The sequence below is a fragment of the Ambystoma mexicanum genome, chromosome 1q, assembly GCF_040938575.1.
Source record: "Ambystoma mexicanum isolate Mex_15411 chromosome 1q, UKY_AmexF1_1, whole genome shotgun sequence".
NCBI classification, from domain to species: domain Eukaryota; kingdom Metazoa; phylum Chordata; class Amphibia; order Caudata; family Ambystomatidae; genus Ambystoma; species Ambystoma mexicanum.
In genome coordinates, this window is record NC_090922.1 from 1,298,124,677 (window position 1) to 1,298,141,579 (window position 16,903).

General features: G+C 44.0%; 1 protein-coding gene across 1 annotated transcript in view; it reads left to right on the top strand.

Annotated features, from left to right (window-relative positions):
• Positions 1-16,903, top strand: part of FAM151A (family with sequence similarity 151 member A) — a 415,979-nt gene that overhangs the window by 214,423 nt on the left and 184,653 nt on the right. Inside the window, exon 3 of the mRNA XM_069642124.1 lies at positions 15,523-15,672. Within this exon, the coding sequence (XP_069498225.1) occupies positions 15,523-15,672 (150 nt within the window). The remainder of the gene's footprint in view (positions 1-15,522; positions 15,673-16,903) is intronic.

Here is a 16,903-nt window from a genome sequence, read left to right on the forward strand (position 1 = left end):
ATGGGTCCAGAAGAGGAGTGCCTGAACATCTTGAAGCCAAGAAGTTCATCTGTATTGCCCAGGGTTCAGAGGAGTGTTTGTGACCGCTGGAGGCCAGGTTGCTGAGTATTGCCCAGAAGAGGGGATACCCTGGCATAGTGCTGCTTGATACCAGGAGCTGCAAAAGATCCAGATCATTGAAGAATCCTTTAAGGGGCATCCCTGCCACTACATCTGTCCACTTTTCCACGGCAGAGAAAGTCCAGGGTTGCTGCCTGCACTGTAGTGTCCACCGGGGGATTCTCACCACCAAAATCTTAAGAAGACCTCCCGAGTGTCCAGATCTGGTGAGGGACGGCAGTCCAGTCAAGTGGTCCTATCCAGGTTGCCAGAAGCCATTCTGAGGTCCGCGTTGCGGCTGTAGCACCAAAGAACTGAAAGTCTGTAAACTGCAAAATCCTGAAACCCGACACTTCTACCACTGCACCAGTCGTAACTGAAAGTCATCCAAGGCCATCAAGGGTCTTATCTTCTTCAGCCAAACTTGTTGAGGTCCACAGCAGTTTCACCTTCATGGGACATCCACCGCCAGAGTAACGACCCGCCAACAGAGACTACTGCGAAGACCGAAAGTGCTGCCTTTCCGACACTGCTTGGTTCCCTTGTTCATCTCGACACTGACATCCCAGTGACTCCTTCTTCCATGGGGGTTTCATCCTTGAGGGTTCTCGTTGAGTGAAGAGAAGAAACTCCACCACTTTGCCTGCCAAGGCACCCAAGGTACTGTGACGAGGAAGAGCAGATTCGTCTTGGATCCTGTTCTTCTGTAGCTTCCCAGGTACTTTGGGGTAGTGGGATTTGTAGAAAATGAATCAGAGCATTACTAAACATATTTGTACTGGGCTGTAATTTACAAGATGAAGTACACCTTAACTGTCCTTACAGGTTGCCGAGGTGGGTGGATCCTCAGACAGTATTGCATTGTCTATCATAAGGAAAGCATTCTGCCAATGTTCCTAATCTAACCTGCCTTTCTACAGTAATATCTATGAAAGTACACATTGCTTAGTAATTCTTATGTGTTTTAATAATTTTCAGCAGTTGGTGCATTTCACCTGAATCTATGTATATTGTAGTACCACATAGAAGTGTACAAAGAGTGTTATGTATTTATGTATACATTTACCTAAACCTTATTTAATATAAAGGTACTGTGTTAGCACATAACATAGTGTGCAGACATTTATTTGTGGTGGGCTTGAGGATTCACTGTACCTAAGAACCTGCCTGCATCACCTCCCTCAAGTCTTAGCCTTAGTTGCTTGTCTATTGCTACCATTAGAGAAACTTGGCTGGGGGGCTCCGTGCCTCCACACCAACAGTATAGGGGGTAGAAGTACAGATAGCCCACTCCAGTCATTACAATGATCCACCCCCATTCCCGTGTTCGGATGGACAGGTGCACAAGCTCAAGCGCCACACTGCATTCATGCTACTGGTCTCTAAGCCCCTTATCTTTAACATACATATTAGGAACAAATTATGAACAACTCTAACGGGGAGAAAAAATCAACCATTCATGTAGGAGAAACACATGCAAAACCTTAATAAAAGGGTGTGGAGAAACATGTATCAATGCAACAAATTGTGAAGCAAAGCCAAATGTTCATTCGGATGTAAAACTGGGAATGTTGTAAATCTCATTGGGTGCAAGAAATAGTGACCGGAGACTAAACCATTCTACTATGTGATGTGCTGATGTTGGGCTTTGTAAATCGCATAACAACTTGTTAATCCAGCCAAAGGTGAAACAGAGAGACAGTGGACCAAGACTCAGTTTCTAAGCAATTTTCAGGATGATATGTCCAAGTGGCGGGGCATATTTCCAAATGTAAAGTGATCCAAAGGGATGCTGTTTGTACCAGAAAACACCTACCACCCAATCGAGTCTTTCTGAATTTAGGCACTCAGAGCAGTCTGGATGTTATGGTATTAATATATTTTGAAGTGCATATATAACAATGATGCAGGCAAATGGGTGATGGATGAGGAAGATGTAAGATTGGATCATGCAGAAGAAAAGTGTGCGTTATTTGCTGTAGAGACACATTCAAAATGCATTTCAATGGTTCAGTCCAGAGAATACAATGGCATTTAGTGTAGAAAATGCACAGGGCTTCAGGGAGGAAAAAAAACAGTTCTTGTGAACAGCTGTAGCTGGAGTCTGCATGATTTCCCCACAGCATTACCTATGGCTTTAGAGTTTTTATATTTTCCAGGATAAAGCCAAAGCTATGCATCCAACATAGAAAATTGTCCTGATCAAGCCGGAGGTGGTGTCACAGCATGTCCCACTTCCAAAAATAAGTAGACTGCTTAGTACAATCACATATTAAACTGGCATGCAAAGAGAAAACTAGGTAATACACCCTCAGTTGCTAAGTTGCTATGCCGCAGCCTACTGCAACAACCTCTCGGATGTAATCAGGACTGCTTCAATGTACCTGCAGTTCAGCCAGGAACTCACGGATCTGCTTTTCGGGGAATACCTATGGGCCGCCTAGAATGTGCTATTCTTAGGTATAAATAAACCCCATTGTATGGGATCTGTAGGCTGTGGTATCCAACTCTCTGCCCCTTCAGTGACATCTGATAACCCCAAATTACTTCAGACATGCTATGTTGCTTGCTAGCTAATTATCCACTCCCAGATAGAAATACAAAAATACAAACTGAATATTGTTTTACTGCCCTCAACTCAAAGACATCTCTCCACTGGTAGATTATTTCTCCAGTCAAGGACCCAAGTTGATGGATTTGTTTGTGTAAATGTTGTGTTTTATTTTCAAAATTACACTGGACCAATGCATGTGCCAACTCGAGGTGATAGAAAACTTGACTTGCGCAACCTGTGGACTGGAGCATGCGTTTTATTTCATGATATCACTCAGTATGCACACGCTATGGTGGAAATAGTGGGAAGGCTATAGTCTTCCTCAAATAAATATCCAAATGCATCTAGTTTTTCAATTTGTTTTCATATTGTGAGAAACCAGAGAGCCTCACTTACTAGTCCCCTGGGATCTCTCTCTCAGGTGGCCAGGGCACGGCTATCACCTTTGGATCCAGACCCTGGGTGTGGACCAGTGCAGGAGGATCACCTGGGTGAGGGATCTTCGGGGAGTGGGGATGAGACAACCTATGGTGAAATGCAGTATCCCCCCCCCTTTTACCGTGCTCATACCCAATCCTATTTTATGGGATTCCCTGACATACCAACTCCACCTCCTCCCCCTGCTTTCTACACAAACACTGGGCAGAGGAAGAGGAGGCCTGAGAGTAAAAAGGATAACACTTGCATATCTCATTGGACATGCTCCGTTAATCAGGTCAGGCAAAGTCAGGCATTTGAACTTAATCACACACATCTAATACCTATTGGCTCCCCCATACGGATAAAAGGCAGAACATAGAGACACACTCTGAGCAAGGTGAGACACGAGAAGGAGCAGATCTTCCAGGGCCAAGGTTAACCCACTGGAGCAGGATGACCGATCGAGGGACCAGAGAGAGGCATAGAGAAACCCTGAAGCTCCCTGAAGGAGGTTGGTGCCTCCGGGAGACCGTGAAGGATACACAGAGAAAGCCAAATCCCAGACAAGAAAAAGCTGGCATTGTGTGTCAAGGACACCAGCGACTTCCCAATCCCTGGGTGAACGACAGAGTTGGGGAGGCGAGGCCAAGCCTGTAGTGTCAACCTTGACTCTTGAATCAAAGCCATAGAGACAAGAAAGGAATGCACACACTGAGTTAGCGAAAAACATAAAGGCTGGTTTGAGTCAAGGAAAGATTGAAGCCACAACAGTGTATCTCACCATTGAAGGTTGCGCGCATGCTGATGAGACATGTAAGAAAGCAAACCAGTAGTAAACTTAAAAGTTGCTGATAAATGTGAAGGCAGTGAAACGGAGTAGCGGAGTGGTGGGGGAAAGGAAGTAGCCCACTCGAAAGTCTATGCAAAATATTTTATGTCTTGTTATAAAGCGGCAAGTGAACAAAGTTAAAAGGTGATTGCTTTAAGAGAAAGATCTCTTTGAACTTTGCTGATTGTATTATGGAATTACAAAGACCAAGAGACACTGGGGCAAATAACATAAGGGAGAGCTGAAGTGCAAGTCGAAGTCGTCTGGCAGAGGTCTAGGGAAAAAGCCTTGCACGTTCGAAAATCTTCGACATCAGTGAAAGTCCAAACCCGACTGAGGGAGACCGAGAACATGAAATAAGTTAGGGGTAGGGAAAGCCTAACAAATGTTATGGAAGTTTGGGGAAGGGAACCCCTGTAAGTGCCGTGACTGTAAAGTCCGAGCCCGGCTGAGAGAGATCTAAGTGGAATCAGGTAGTGTATGCCTTGAGAGGTCTGAGCCTGATAGAGGGAGACCTACGTGAACTTTTGTCGGCCTGTGAAAGAACTTTTGGAAGACCGGAATTAGTGACTATAATGTGGAAGGCCAAGAGGGCCTCGATCCATGTTTTGAACTGCCTTTTTTTTAATAACCTGAGAGAGAGTGTGTCATCCGATTTAGGGGGTCCGCCTTACGCCATGCTGTCCAACGTGGAAAGGAGAGCTGACTCAGCCACCTGGATACTATGTTATAACACTGACGTTCTTTTGCATACACATTCCTCTTTACACACTTTTTGTATAAGAGATAGGACAGGCATTAAGTTTTGGTAGTGTAGGCCATTTTGATTTGATAGACTGACTCTCTTTATTATGTGATGGTAGAGACTACTCCCATCATAGCTATAAGGCAAAGTAGGAGTTTCTCCAAATCCCAAGAATGTAATAAAGGTGTAGCTCTTGTGTCAGTGTCATACTTGTGATATCTTGCCTCCCTTACAATATGCACAAATTGCCAGGGCATATTTCACTGTGCTATTACAGATGATCAGTGAATTAAAGGCAGGCACTTGTGCTAATCAGTGCAGCGGGTACTCTTTTTTAATACACATAGGAATGTACTAAAATCAACTCGATTGTGGCAACATATATTCAGGAACAGGACTGATGCCTACTACATAGCAGTTCCTCTAATGAACACATCTAGCCTAATAAAAAATAACCAACTTTGGTTGGGTGATGATTGTATGTAAAATATGTTCTCTGCACAGTGCTTTGGCAAAAATACCATCTAAATAAATCCAATCAAACCACGTGCATTATATCCCCTTTACGTTTAACTGCCTAAAAATCTCAAGATCACGGTATGAGATAGGTTTGTACAGTAACACATCCACTGATGTGAAAAAGGCCACCATTATGTCTGGGAATTGGCCCTATCAGTTCAGTAATTCCCCTTCTTCCCCTATTGATAATAGAGTTGTATTAAATAATGTGTCCTGAGGAAGGTCTTCACGCTCGTGTGGTAAAGAAACAACTTTTGACACCTCTCAGTTAGAGACATAGCTAGCAAATGAACTGGGAACGCTCCCATTAAATATTTTATGTAATGAAAACCTCATGTTTTTGTCGGTATAACTTATTCTACATGTATTCATTGAGTGTAACTGTCTAATTTATTTATGGTCAATTATGTTGGAATCCACTGATTATATATATCAGTATTGGCCCACTCCATGCCTCAAGGTCCAGAAACATGTCGGAGTTTAATGATACCCCTCATTAATATTCATAGGATAAGTGTGCATACAATGATTCTGAATGTATGAACATTTGTTCTCATGAATATTAATAAGGCGTAATCTGAAAACCCGTCAGGAGGCAGGCCCTCGAGCCCTGCAGTTTGACAACCTTGATCTATATCATTACGCTGAAACTAAAACCGGCAACATGCATGAAAACCTTTGTGTATGTAGATATTTGAGGACAAGTGTATACTTTCCACTTGCCCCTCTATAACAGCTAAGCATTTTACCAACAAACAATAATAGCGATAATATTAACGGGTGGAGATATAGAGGTGGAAGAAACCCCTGCCCAATGCATCTGTGAAAGCAAATGTATTGAAACCAATGATGAAAATAGTGAAATGACCCACAGATCCATTTGTATAATTAACAGAAACAAACACTGCATCCACTGACCAAGAAGTATTTCATGCAAACCACTAATCTGTTTATCTATAGGACGTTTCCTCTAGCTAACCGTTTCCTCTAGACTTTCCACCCCATTGCCTATTCAGAATAACAAGTGAATGTCGGTGCAGTCTCTGAAGGTTTTGGGGAGGGTTGGAGGAGAGAGTTGGGTTTTGTAAACCTAATGCATATGTGTACTTGCGTTCATCCAGTACAAGTTATCACAACCTCTTCACCAGTGCTCTACACAAAACACTCCTCCATATACCCTATATCCCTCCTATTAGATGAGAGGCCTGAGCATACTCTTCCATGATGTCCTATCTCTCACCACCACAAATTAACATGTTTGTCAGTCCTTGCTTCTACCTTCTCTACATCCTCACAAGAGTGCTCTGCTTTTTAACCTTCTTGCACAAATTGACAAGTGCCCGTCAGGCCTTTTCAATCACATTTATTATTGGCTTTTTTCCATCAAACCATAGTAGCTTTGACAGTAGCACCATTAAAAACATAAATTGAAACAAATTCACTTTACATCACTGGTAATAATGTTTTTCATTTAACAGGCAAATCTCCTCCCACATATCCTAGACTGATACCCATCTTTGTGGGCTACCTCTAACCTTAAATATCGCCTATTTAAAAAGTCACACAGCAATCCATGCCTGCTTCCATGTGTTGACATCAGGGATTAGTGCCATGCTCCATTTAGCTGAAATATCCTTTTAGTGTTCTCAAAGAGTGTGGACAAAAGCAGTTTTACATATCTTGTAATATCTCAGTCTCCCCAGACATCCAGCAAGACTCTTTTTGCATCCCCCTCAATCAGATGACCAGTCACTCTCTCTTGAGTGTATTGCATATAGTATCCCAGAGTTCGTGTGGACATGACCAAATAGTGTGGAAAAACAGCAGTGGCAGCGCTGATCCTCCACCCTGCCAAAGCTATTCAGGAATGGCCTGTATCATCTTTGGAAAATCTTAAATTGAACCTGTCTATAACTTCTCAAGATGGCATTAATCTCGGGCCATGAGTGTTTGCCTAAAATCCCCGTCATTCAGTTCTGCCACATCAGCCTACCTGGTAGTGACTCTTAAAATAACCTTACACAAATTAATGACCAGTTTAGCATGTATACGGTATACAGTCTATTACTAAATTTGGATTCAAGGGGAATGCTTAGGAAGGTTGAAGTTTCCTTTACATTGGAAGTATAGGTCATGACTCGGCTGTAGGTAGAGAAGACGATTGCGTCCCATCAAGTGGAAGTAATGCTACTATTGTGAACCAAACCTTTCATGAATTGAATCCCATCATTATACCATTTCCATGTTCTTCCACATTCCAGGAATATCATGTACTCCAGACTTGACTAATGAAATGTTGTACAGCTCGGCCTTCCTTCCTTTCTGTTCCATGGACTACAACGGTTCCAGAACGCTGCTACTATCCTCGTCTCTGCCTTAAACACTGAATAAATCTCTCGATCTCTAGCCTCCCTTCACTTTCGCTTTCATAATGCATCAAATTCCAAGTGCCCATACCTAGCACAAAAGCTTTCCACCACCTATGCCTCTATGCATATACTCCGTATTCGATTGCTATTCCCATTCCCATTCCAGAAATCTTTGCTGCTTCTCTCCTTACAACGCTTCAACACATGCCACTGGCCCGCCCCCTCTGTCATTACTTCCGAAATTTGGGACCATGCCACATCCTGAATCCCATCCATCCCTGATCATCTCGCATTTCACAGAGCTTAGACTACCCGGCTCTTCCGGATCTACCGCTCAGGCACCACACCTAGATCATCTTTTTGGCAAATGCTGTCTCTATGAATGTTCTAATAAATAGCTAAATAAATACACAGTAAGGCAAAACTAAACACAGTAAACCACATTTTAATTACAACAAAGCTCAATGCATTTATGAAAACTGAATTTACCTAGGAAGGTTTTAGTTTGACATCAGCTGCTGCAAAATACATCTGGTTTGAAAGCTTGGCACGAAAGTCTTCTTTAAACTGGCCCAGAGGAACATCCACAGACTAGCAGTCACAGCACTATTAGGATCAAACCTTACTAAAGGAATGTCTCTAGAGATAGCTCAGGGGCAATTTGCTTGCCTTGGAAGCAAGATGACGCGGAGCAACACAGGTTCGGTCCGCCCTTAGAAACCTCTGGGTATTAAGCGCGTTATAAATAACCAATTATAAATTATACAATTATAAATAAAATGATATACATTATAAAACAAATTCTCCAGTTTCCTTAAAAAAACACAGCCTACAACATTTGGGAGTAGTGCTTTCTCATTTGGTAGCTCGTTAGCAGTGGAATAACACACTCCTTATACAACCCAGAGCATGGGTTGTATGCATCAACTACTGTTCAGACATAGCTATCGCAGCCAGACTGAAGGTTCCAGAGTAAACACCTCTAGGAACAGACTTCTCCTACCAAGACCTTTGTAAAACAACCTGGACAAAGCTCACTTAAGCTATGATGTGGCAGGATTGCTATGCTATGATAGGCAGGATTGCTATGATGATAGGCAGGATTGCTATGCTATGTTATGCAACGGTATGTTATGTTATGCAATGCTATTGAGCTCTCCCATACAGTTAGGCCTCGGACTCTCCATGTCACCTCCCTGTGCCTGCTCTACACGCAGAAACCCGGACAAGCCCAAACCCCTCCTAGGGCAGAGGGCACGTCAGACCTTCCCTTCTGCTTATTCTCTACACATTTAGCATTAGCCACATATATGGGAGATAACAGAAGGGGTTTCTGCGAATGCCACTTATTCATAATACCCCACAATGTCCCCCACAGGGCTGCGTCACAATGTCACAAGTAAGATGTCGACAGTTCTTGCCAAATGTCTGTAATATTGTGCCAGGTAACACCCCAATTGTGAAAGTACAGAAACATATTAGTGTTTGCCTACTATATACTTTATAAACCAGCACTCTAGAGTGGGGTGCTAGAGAGAGACCTCCTTGTGCCGACTGCCTGAACACTTGCATGCATCATGCTGATCTCCTTATTTGCTGCAAACTGAGGCTGGCTGAGGGGGCCTTATCTTGGCCACCACAGATATGATTATTCTGTACCTAACAAAACGATTACACATTGTGTAAATAATCTCTTCGCTATGTCCCCAATCCTGTAGCCATGTCTCACTGCAGTAAAATGCGAAAGGTTTGGCATATTTCTTTGCTTCCTGTGCCTGTGAGTACAACTTCACCTCGCCACCTCATCACCTGCTGAGCAACCTCCTGGGGTAAGCAGCCTTGCGGCCTGCATTTTGTTTTACAGTGCCATCTGTGCTCTCTTGTACTCTCTCACCCTCCCTTTCCTCCCCAAGCCCTCCTCCCTGCCTAACCCCCACCCACCCAACCCCTGATTGGCCCATAGCATCAGGAAACACTATTAGCAGTGAGACCCAGGTCAGCCTTGCCCGGGCGACTGGCCAAGGGCCACGGCAAAGGGCAGCTCCCTAAGGCATATCCCTTGCCTGCTTTTGCTTGTTTGCGCCGGGCGCCCTACAACGCGGTCTACTGCAACAACCAGGTAAGGTGGTAGGAACTGGGAGCACGGCAAGAGCTAGGCTTCTAAAATCCAGCCACTACTTTACTACCACCATTCAATTCTTATTATTGCGTTGAATCTTGCAGCACTTTCAAAGTTTATCAAAGTTAGCCACAGCATTCAAGTGCACCTTAAGAAGAGACAGTGGGTAAATATAGGTGCTATTTGAGTATAACCACTGGACTGAATCTAGCCGAATTTTAGAATATAATCACTGCATTGGAGTTAGCTGAATTTCAGAGTATAGCCACTGGATTGAGTCTAGATGAATTTGAGAGTATAGTCACTGGATTGAAGTTGCCTGAATTTTCAGAGGATAGCCACTAGATTGAGTTTAGCTGAATTTTAGAGTATAGCCACTATATTGAATTTAGCTGAATTATAGAGTATAATCAGTGTATTGAAGCTAGCTGAACTTTAGAGTATAGTCACCATATTGAATTTAGATTAATTTTAGAGTATAGTCACTGTATTGAAGTTAGCTGCATTTTAGAGTATAGTCACTGTATTGAAGTTAGCTGAATTTCAGAGTATAGCTACTGGATTGAATCTAGATGAATTCTAAAGTATAGCCACTGTATTGAAGCAAGATGAATTTTAGAGTACAGTCATCATATTGAGTTTTAGAGTATAGCCACTGGATTAAATCTAGCTTAAATCTGAACTCTGCAGTTAGCTATTGGATAGAATCCAGGTGCCCTCTGAAGTCTGCCACTGATTTAAATCTTGGTATACTCTGAAGTTTAACACTATAAATCTTGCTACGATTAGAAGTTCGCCATTTTTTAGAGTCTGGGTGCCCTCTGAAATTTTCCACTGTCTTGCTATGAAGTTAGACATTGGTCTTCATTACAGTTTTGCCGGTGTCCCACTTGTTTTAACAGCAGGATACCAGCATTACTGCATTTCTGTCTCCGCATAGTATTACAGAGATATTGCGGGCGGCAGAAACACCAGTAAGTTTCCATTCCATGGAGCCCCAAAGAACTCCATGGGATGGGATTGCCTGAATAACTGGCACCGGCATTACCGGTGCTGGTAAGTCAGGCATTTCATTGATGGTAGGGGCCTGATCAACCGGTAGATCAGGCCTGCCATGAGATCCATGGTCCCCACCAGCAAACTTGTGTTTTGCCAGTCCGGAAAAAATGGCAGTGCCAGAATTACCAGAATTTTTTCCAGACCAGCAAAGTTATAATGAGGGCCATTGTGTTGAATCAAGGTTCCCTATGAAGTCTGCCACTGCTTTAAATTCAGCAATTTGAATTTAATACTATTGTTAATACAACAAGAAGATTGTTTGAATACAGAAAAAGCAAAGTACAATCCCCAATAAGCTATGTGTGGGGCAAATCTTGAACAAATCTCACCGGAAACCTATATACTTAGCCAAGAGCAATAAATACAGTATTGGTGATAAAGAGAAACTATGAAACGCATGAAAAGCTCTGGCAAAGCAAGACAACAGGCTATTGAAGCACATGAGAAGTCATGGCAATACAAGGAACCAGGCAACTGAAACACAGAAGTCCTGGCAGGGGAGCATATCAGGCAACTGAAAACCACAAATGAAGACCTGGCAGCCGAGTACACCAGGCAGTTGGCATTGTATAAAATGTCCTGGCAGGAGAGTACACCAGGCAGCCATTGCATAAAGAAACCAGGCAATTTGCAAAGCTTCCAGAAATGTTAAAGACAGTGCTTTCTGAACCAAGGAGAGATTGTAGTTAAAGAAAGGCCTTGTTTACTAAACCAAGGAAAGATTGGTGTATGAGAAAACAGTGTTTTCTAGACCAAGGAGGAAGTTCTGTTAAAGAAAACTGTTACAGAGCTTGTTCTAAACAGGAACCTTGTAAATCAAGGCAAGACACAAAGGAACTGTTAGTAAAAGAGAACACTGTCATCCTACTTCGGAATCCATAAGAAGGGGTCCACCCTCTGGATCCAAGGGCTTCCACCTTGGATAATGTTTTTGTTGGAGCTATTCTTACTTCAGTTGTGAACACTTTTTGGCAGTATCAAGTTGTAGAAATATCCTTACTCATTTCTATTGTTTTGTTTGTTGTGTGAGAGTCAGGGCAGGACATTTTGGATACAATGATGGCTTTTCAGTTATTGACATCCTGACAAAGACAGATCCTTAGTTTTGCTTTATAGGCAGGGAAATTCCTCTTTAGCATAGAGTCAGAGATGCATTTTCCCAACCCATTTTCATTTAATAAATATCTTTGACAAACCTTGTGTCCGGCTCTCATTTCTGACCCCTCACACCACCTACACAGAACACTTGCCGCCACCTCTCGTCATGTCAAGAATAGACTACGCTAACAGCACCTATCTCGGAATGCCAGAATACCTTATGAGGAAACTACAATGAACGCAGAATGCAGCAGCAGGAATACTACTCAGACTCACTAAGAGAGAACACCTCACACTAGCACTGAGAACACTACATTGGTTACTAGTCAAAAAACGCATCTTCTTTAAAACACTCTGCATAACACAAAGATCAATCCATGGCCAAGGAGCGGAATTCATACAGGTAGAAATCGCGGAATTCATACAGGTAGAAATCGCCATAAATGTATTTCAAGTATGCATACACCATGTGCCACGGCACATAAAGAATTGTGTAAACATGTCTTCCTGTTAAAATAAACCTTCCTGTTTATTATACTCCACGGTGATCCTTTTTCTCCAGCTAGTATTTTCCTAGCTCCACTGCAAGGAATATTGCGACCCCCTGTCACGCCTTAGGCCTGGGTAGCCGTTGACTCAACTTCCTCTCTATCTCTGTACCTTCCGACCCTCCAGAATCAGGCGATTATGGCGTGAAAGGACCCAATTTCGTCAGGGGGAGGAGCCCGGGCGGGAGGTGACGGGAGATCCATTCCATCATCGCCACCGTCGTCAGTCCCCGTCGTCACCGTCTCCGTCTCCCGGCGCTCTCTACGTCCGCCTCCTCTTGGCCAGGATAGCTTTGACGCCAGCCAGCTCATCCTCGGAGGAGGTATCTGAGTCCGTTAGCGCTACCATGCCCCCCCCTCTTTGTCATCCTGTGGTTTCACGGGGGTTTTCTCGATAGGCTGGAAAGAGGATTCCCTCCGGGGTGGCAGGGAAACTAGCCCCGGAGGTCGTCTCCACTGGGATAGCCTCCGAGGGCTTCGCCAGAGCCGCCACGACTCCTTAAATCGAGGCCTTAGCCGGGTGAATCAGGGCCTTCACGACCTTGGGCGCGTATGGGGCCTTCACCTTAGGGGGAAGGTACCGCCTCGCCCCCCCCCCCTTGGCTTTCTCCGTCGGGATCGACCGTGGCTTCTCCCGAAGCTTACCCGGGTTCTCCGACTTCCTTTTCACCGAGCCAGAGAGTTTGCTCGTGGATGATGGCGTTGGTGACATCGCGCCCAGCCTGGCAGCCGAGGAGCCTGAACCATTGGCGCTCCCCGTGCTCGCGGACTCACGGTGCTTTGCCTTTTGTTGGGCCCCCATCCCCAGAGCGCCCTCAAAGGTCTTAGAAGACCGCTCTGACTTCTTCTTCTCACCTGCTGCAGGGCTCTTCACCTCCAGCCAGTCAGCGAGTCGTTTATGACGGTCCTTCATGGTCCGGACGGACATGTTCTTGCAGAATGCACAGTCCTCCTCCATGTGCGACTTGTCGGCGTGTAGGCACTAGAGGCACCGGGAGTGCTCATCCTCCTTAAAGACGTTCTGCAGTCCACATCCTGGGCAGTTCCTGAACAGTTTGGATCCAGTAGGCATCGAATCTCCGTTGTCCTGGGCCATGTCCAACTCGGGATAGGCCTCAAAGGTCTTCCGGAATCCTCCATGAAGTGTAATTCGACGAGAATCACCCTTGAGGGGAGTAGAAATTTCCAAAAACTGGTCCCCGTTGATAGGAAGAAGAATCGGTGGAGCTTGAGACTCGAATTGACCGAAAAAATAAGAGTAAACTCTTCGAAAAAACGCAATACGCAGTAAAAGCTCGAGAGCTTAGCACGAGGACTCCCAACACTTGAACGTGCGGTAAAAATCTGAAGATGGCTGCCAGAGGAGGGGCTTAGGTAGAGGGCAGTCATTGGCTGGGGGCAGTATGACCCAGAGACCAGTGATTGGTTATTAGGAGAAAGACAGTTCAGAAACGAAACTTAAACTGATTTTTTCTTTACCGAGGATTCCCAGCCTGACGCCAGGGAATGAGCATGTGACTCCATGCCAGAACCATGCTCGAGAACAACAGTTACAGGTAAGTAACTTGTTCCTTCTCTCTGCTGTAGACTCTTGTCTCTATCACAATCAGCAGCTCTAGTCCTTGGACTCCGCCCTTATGCACTGTGGTCTGCCTGTTATGTGTTAATAATTCCATTACAATTAAAATAACTTCTATGTCTTTGTGTACTGCTATTTCAGCACTCCTCCTTTTAGCTGCCCCGAGTGTGTCCCTAGGCTTTCCGTCTCCTCACCTGTTCACAGGTGAGGATTTGCTTGACTTGCCTGGCTTTCTCACCTTCAGATCAGAATGCATGAACTCCTAACATCAGTAGTCACACCTCCTTCGTGCTATCTGCTCTCTTGCTGGCAGTGCTTTTACCTTAGGGAACCTTCCGTGTCTTCTTTGGAAACCTACCTGGTTGAATGTTCCACCAGAGTCTGTTCGAGCTGGTGCAGCTAAGGAGTGGATGTGTCCGACATTGGATGCCTTTTGGTGGTTTTGCCATAGCATGTCAGGTCTTTCATGGATCCACTCGTCTTGATCACACTCTCTGCGTCACTGCACACAGCTATTTTCTCACAGCAAAATGATGCCCGCAAGTTGATGCACAACCCGCCTCTTCCTCAAGGTGGAGTTTTTGAAAATGCCAAGTTGTTAATTGAAGATGGAGGTTAAAAAGACACAGTAGAAAGGTTGTAGGTAAGGTTGAAAGGCCGATTATTTATTGAAGCTACTTCCAGGTAAGGTCTTCTGGTACAGGTTGCCAGTTGCAAGGTAAGAATTTCAGATAGGTTAGGGTAACAGCCACTCCTCAGCAGCAGCAGGTCTGACTCTGGTGGAACATTCACCTAGGTTCCATTCAAAACTTACCACAGCTTTGAAACTTCTGTGTGGTGATTTGGCACAAAACAAAAGCATAGTAACATAACATAACATCACTCAGACTCTCAAGCGTCTCACGTAACTCAAGGTGGGAGAAAATAACACAGAGGATCCATGAGGAGACCACACAACTTCCAATATAGTGAACAGACTTCCAAGAACCTCTCTCTCAGACTAATATAATGGGTGACTCGTTATTAATTCAACCACAAACACTGCTGCCACCACACCATTCCAAAGGTTAGTTTTGATATATTTGACAGGCCCTCAAATTGTCTATCCCATGCCTGGCGGCTAAACTGTAGTCAACACTAAAGTTAAAAAAAATGCAGACTGACCCATCACTGCCCCTTGAATCTGTCACCCTAGGCATGTACATCGTTTGCTTAGTGCTTTTTCCAGCCCTCCATGGTGCTGCATCTCTGACCCCTTCTCATAATGTTCCTGCTACATTTCAATTATATGTTCTGCTCTCTATTCTCTTGCACCTTTGTAAATGCAAATATTGTACTGTTGCTATATATTTTTTTACATACTTTGACTTGTGAAATACTGCTAATTACAAACTGTTTACTAAAGCTTCATTTTTGTGGAGTGGTCCACAGAGAGCCATCAAAAGTACACATACACCAAATTCAGACATCTCGAATACATGCAAACACGCTGTTATTCCTCATGTTTCATGAACTTGCGGAAAACGTTCTCTCCATATATGTACTTGCGCTTTTGGTGAACTCTTCACTCTGTCATATCTGCAGATAACAGCATGGTTCTGGAAGCTGATGTCAACCTGGAAGGCTTAAACACTATAAATGAGACAAAAACACCAATAATGGCTCATCCTCCTGATGTGTACAGTGACAATACGTTAGAGGCATGGCTGGGTGCGGTCTTGGATTCCACAAAAGGTAACTCTAGAATGTGCGTGCATAATGACTAGTTGTATGTGAGAAACCTTCTTGCATTGTTTCTGGATAATACACTAATTTGCTCACTCACACATTCACACACTTAGTAACACACAGTAGAATCAAAAGCTTAATGAGGTTAATGGCCATTCCCATCTTCTCTGACAGGAAATGTATTCTTTCCAATGGATATCAGGAGTTTTATTATTCAGTGTTTTGTAATGTTCCACATGAATACCAGATATTTCAGAACGCAAGGAAAAAGTTAAGTGGGGATGGGCGGGAAAGTAGAAGTCAGAGACTGTCGGGTTTGGCATAAGAGCCAACATCGTTATAGCCCAAAGTACAAATGAATCAGCTAAATGGTTAAGTGAATGAGTTTCAAGACATTACAAATGCTGTGTGAGACAGCATAGTCCTGTCTCGATAAATAAATAAAAACTTTGACATGAAATAACATGATTCAAGTTCTCAAAGAAGAATAGCTTGTTCTCTGTGTCATATGCTGCAGAGAGGTCTATACGTATGACAACACAGTGTCCAGAATAGGGATTTATAAGTATGTTTATCATACCCTGCTGGTCATCCTTATATGTTGAAGAATGTTGATGAATGGAGAGTGAACTTGTAGCTAAGGAGAATGTTGGATGCATGAACTGAGTGAGTGTTCCAAGAATATAATTTGGGCCTGAGCTGAGAATGGCCAGTGGTATCTCTGTGAGTAACTAGAACCAAGTAATGAAACTGATGTTAAAAAGAAGATTTACTTTGTAACTGTGGCCTATACCTGATCTGTGTGAGGGTACGGCATGTATTATAAGAGTTGTCTTCACTTGTGGCCAGCAGGATTGTTTCTGTATTTCTCCCTGGCCTGAAGCCAGACTGTCAGGACTGCAGGTGGATTACTCCTCGGCCAAGAGGATATTGAAGCATGTCCTGCAGGCCTATATAATAGCACAGGAGGAAACGGAGGAAACACACGTGCCTTGCAACACGTTTGTTCACGCAACATTGGTCTGTCGTATATTCTCTGCTTCTGGTCATCCTCTGAAGCAACAGCAGCCACTCCCAGTAAACAAGCTGCTGCTCCTGGCATACACTATCACAGTATCTTGTTCCATTTACTTCTGCCTACCTTTCTCCCACTGGCATACACTCCTACCAGTGGCACTCCTGTCAAACATGGCCACAGCCCTAAGCTTCTCTTAAGCCTCCCTGCCTGGCATCACCC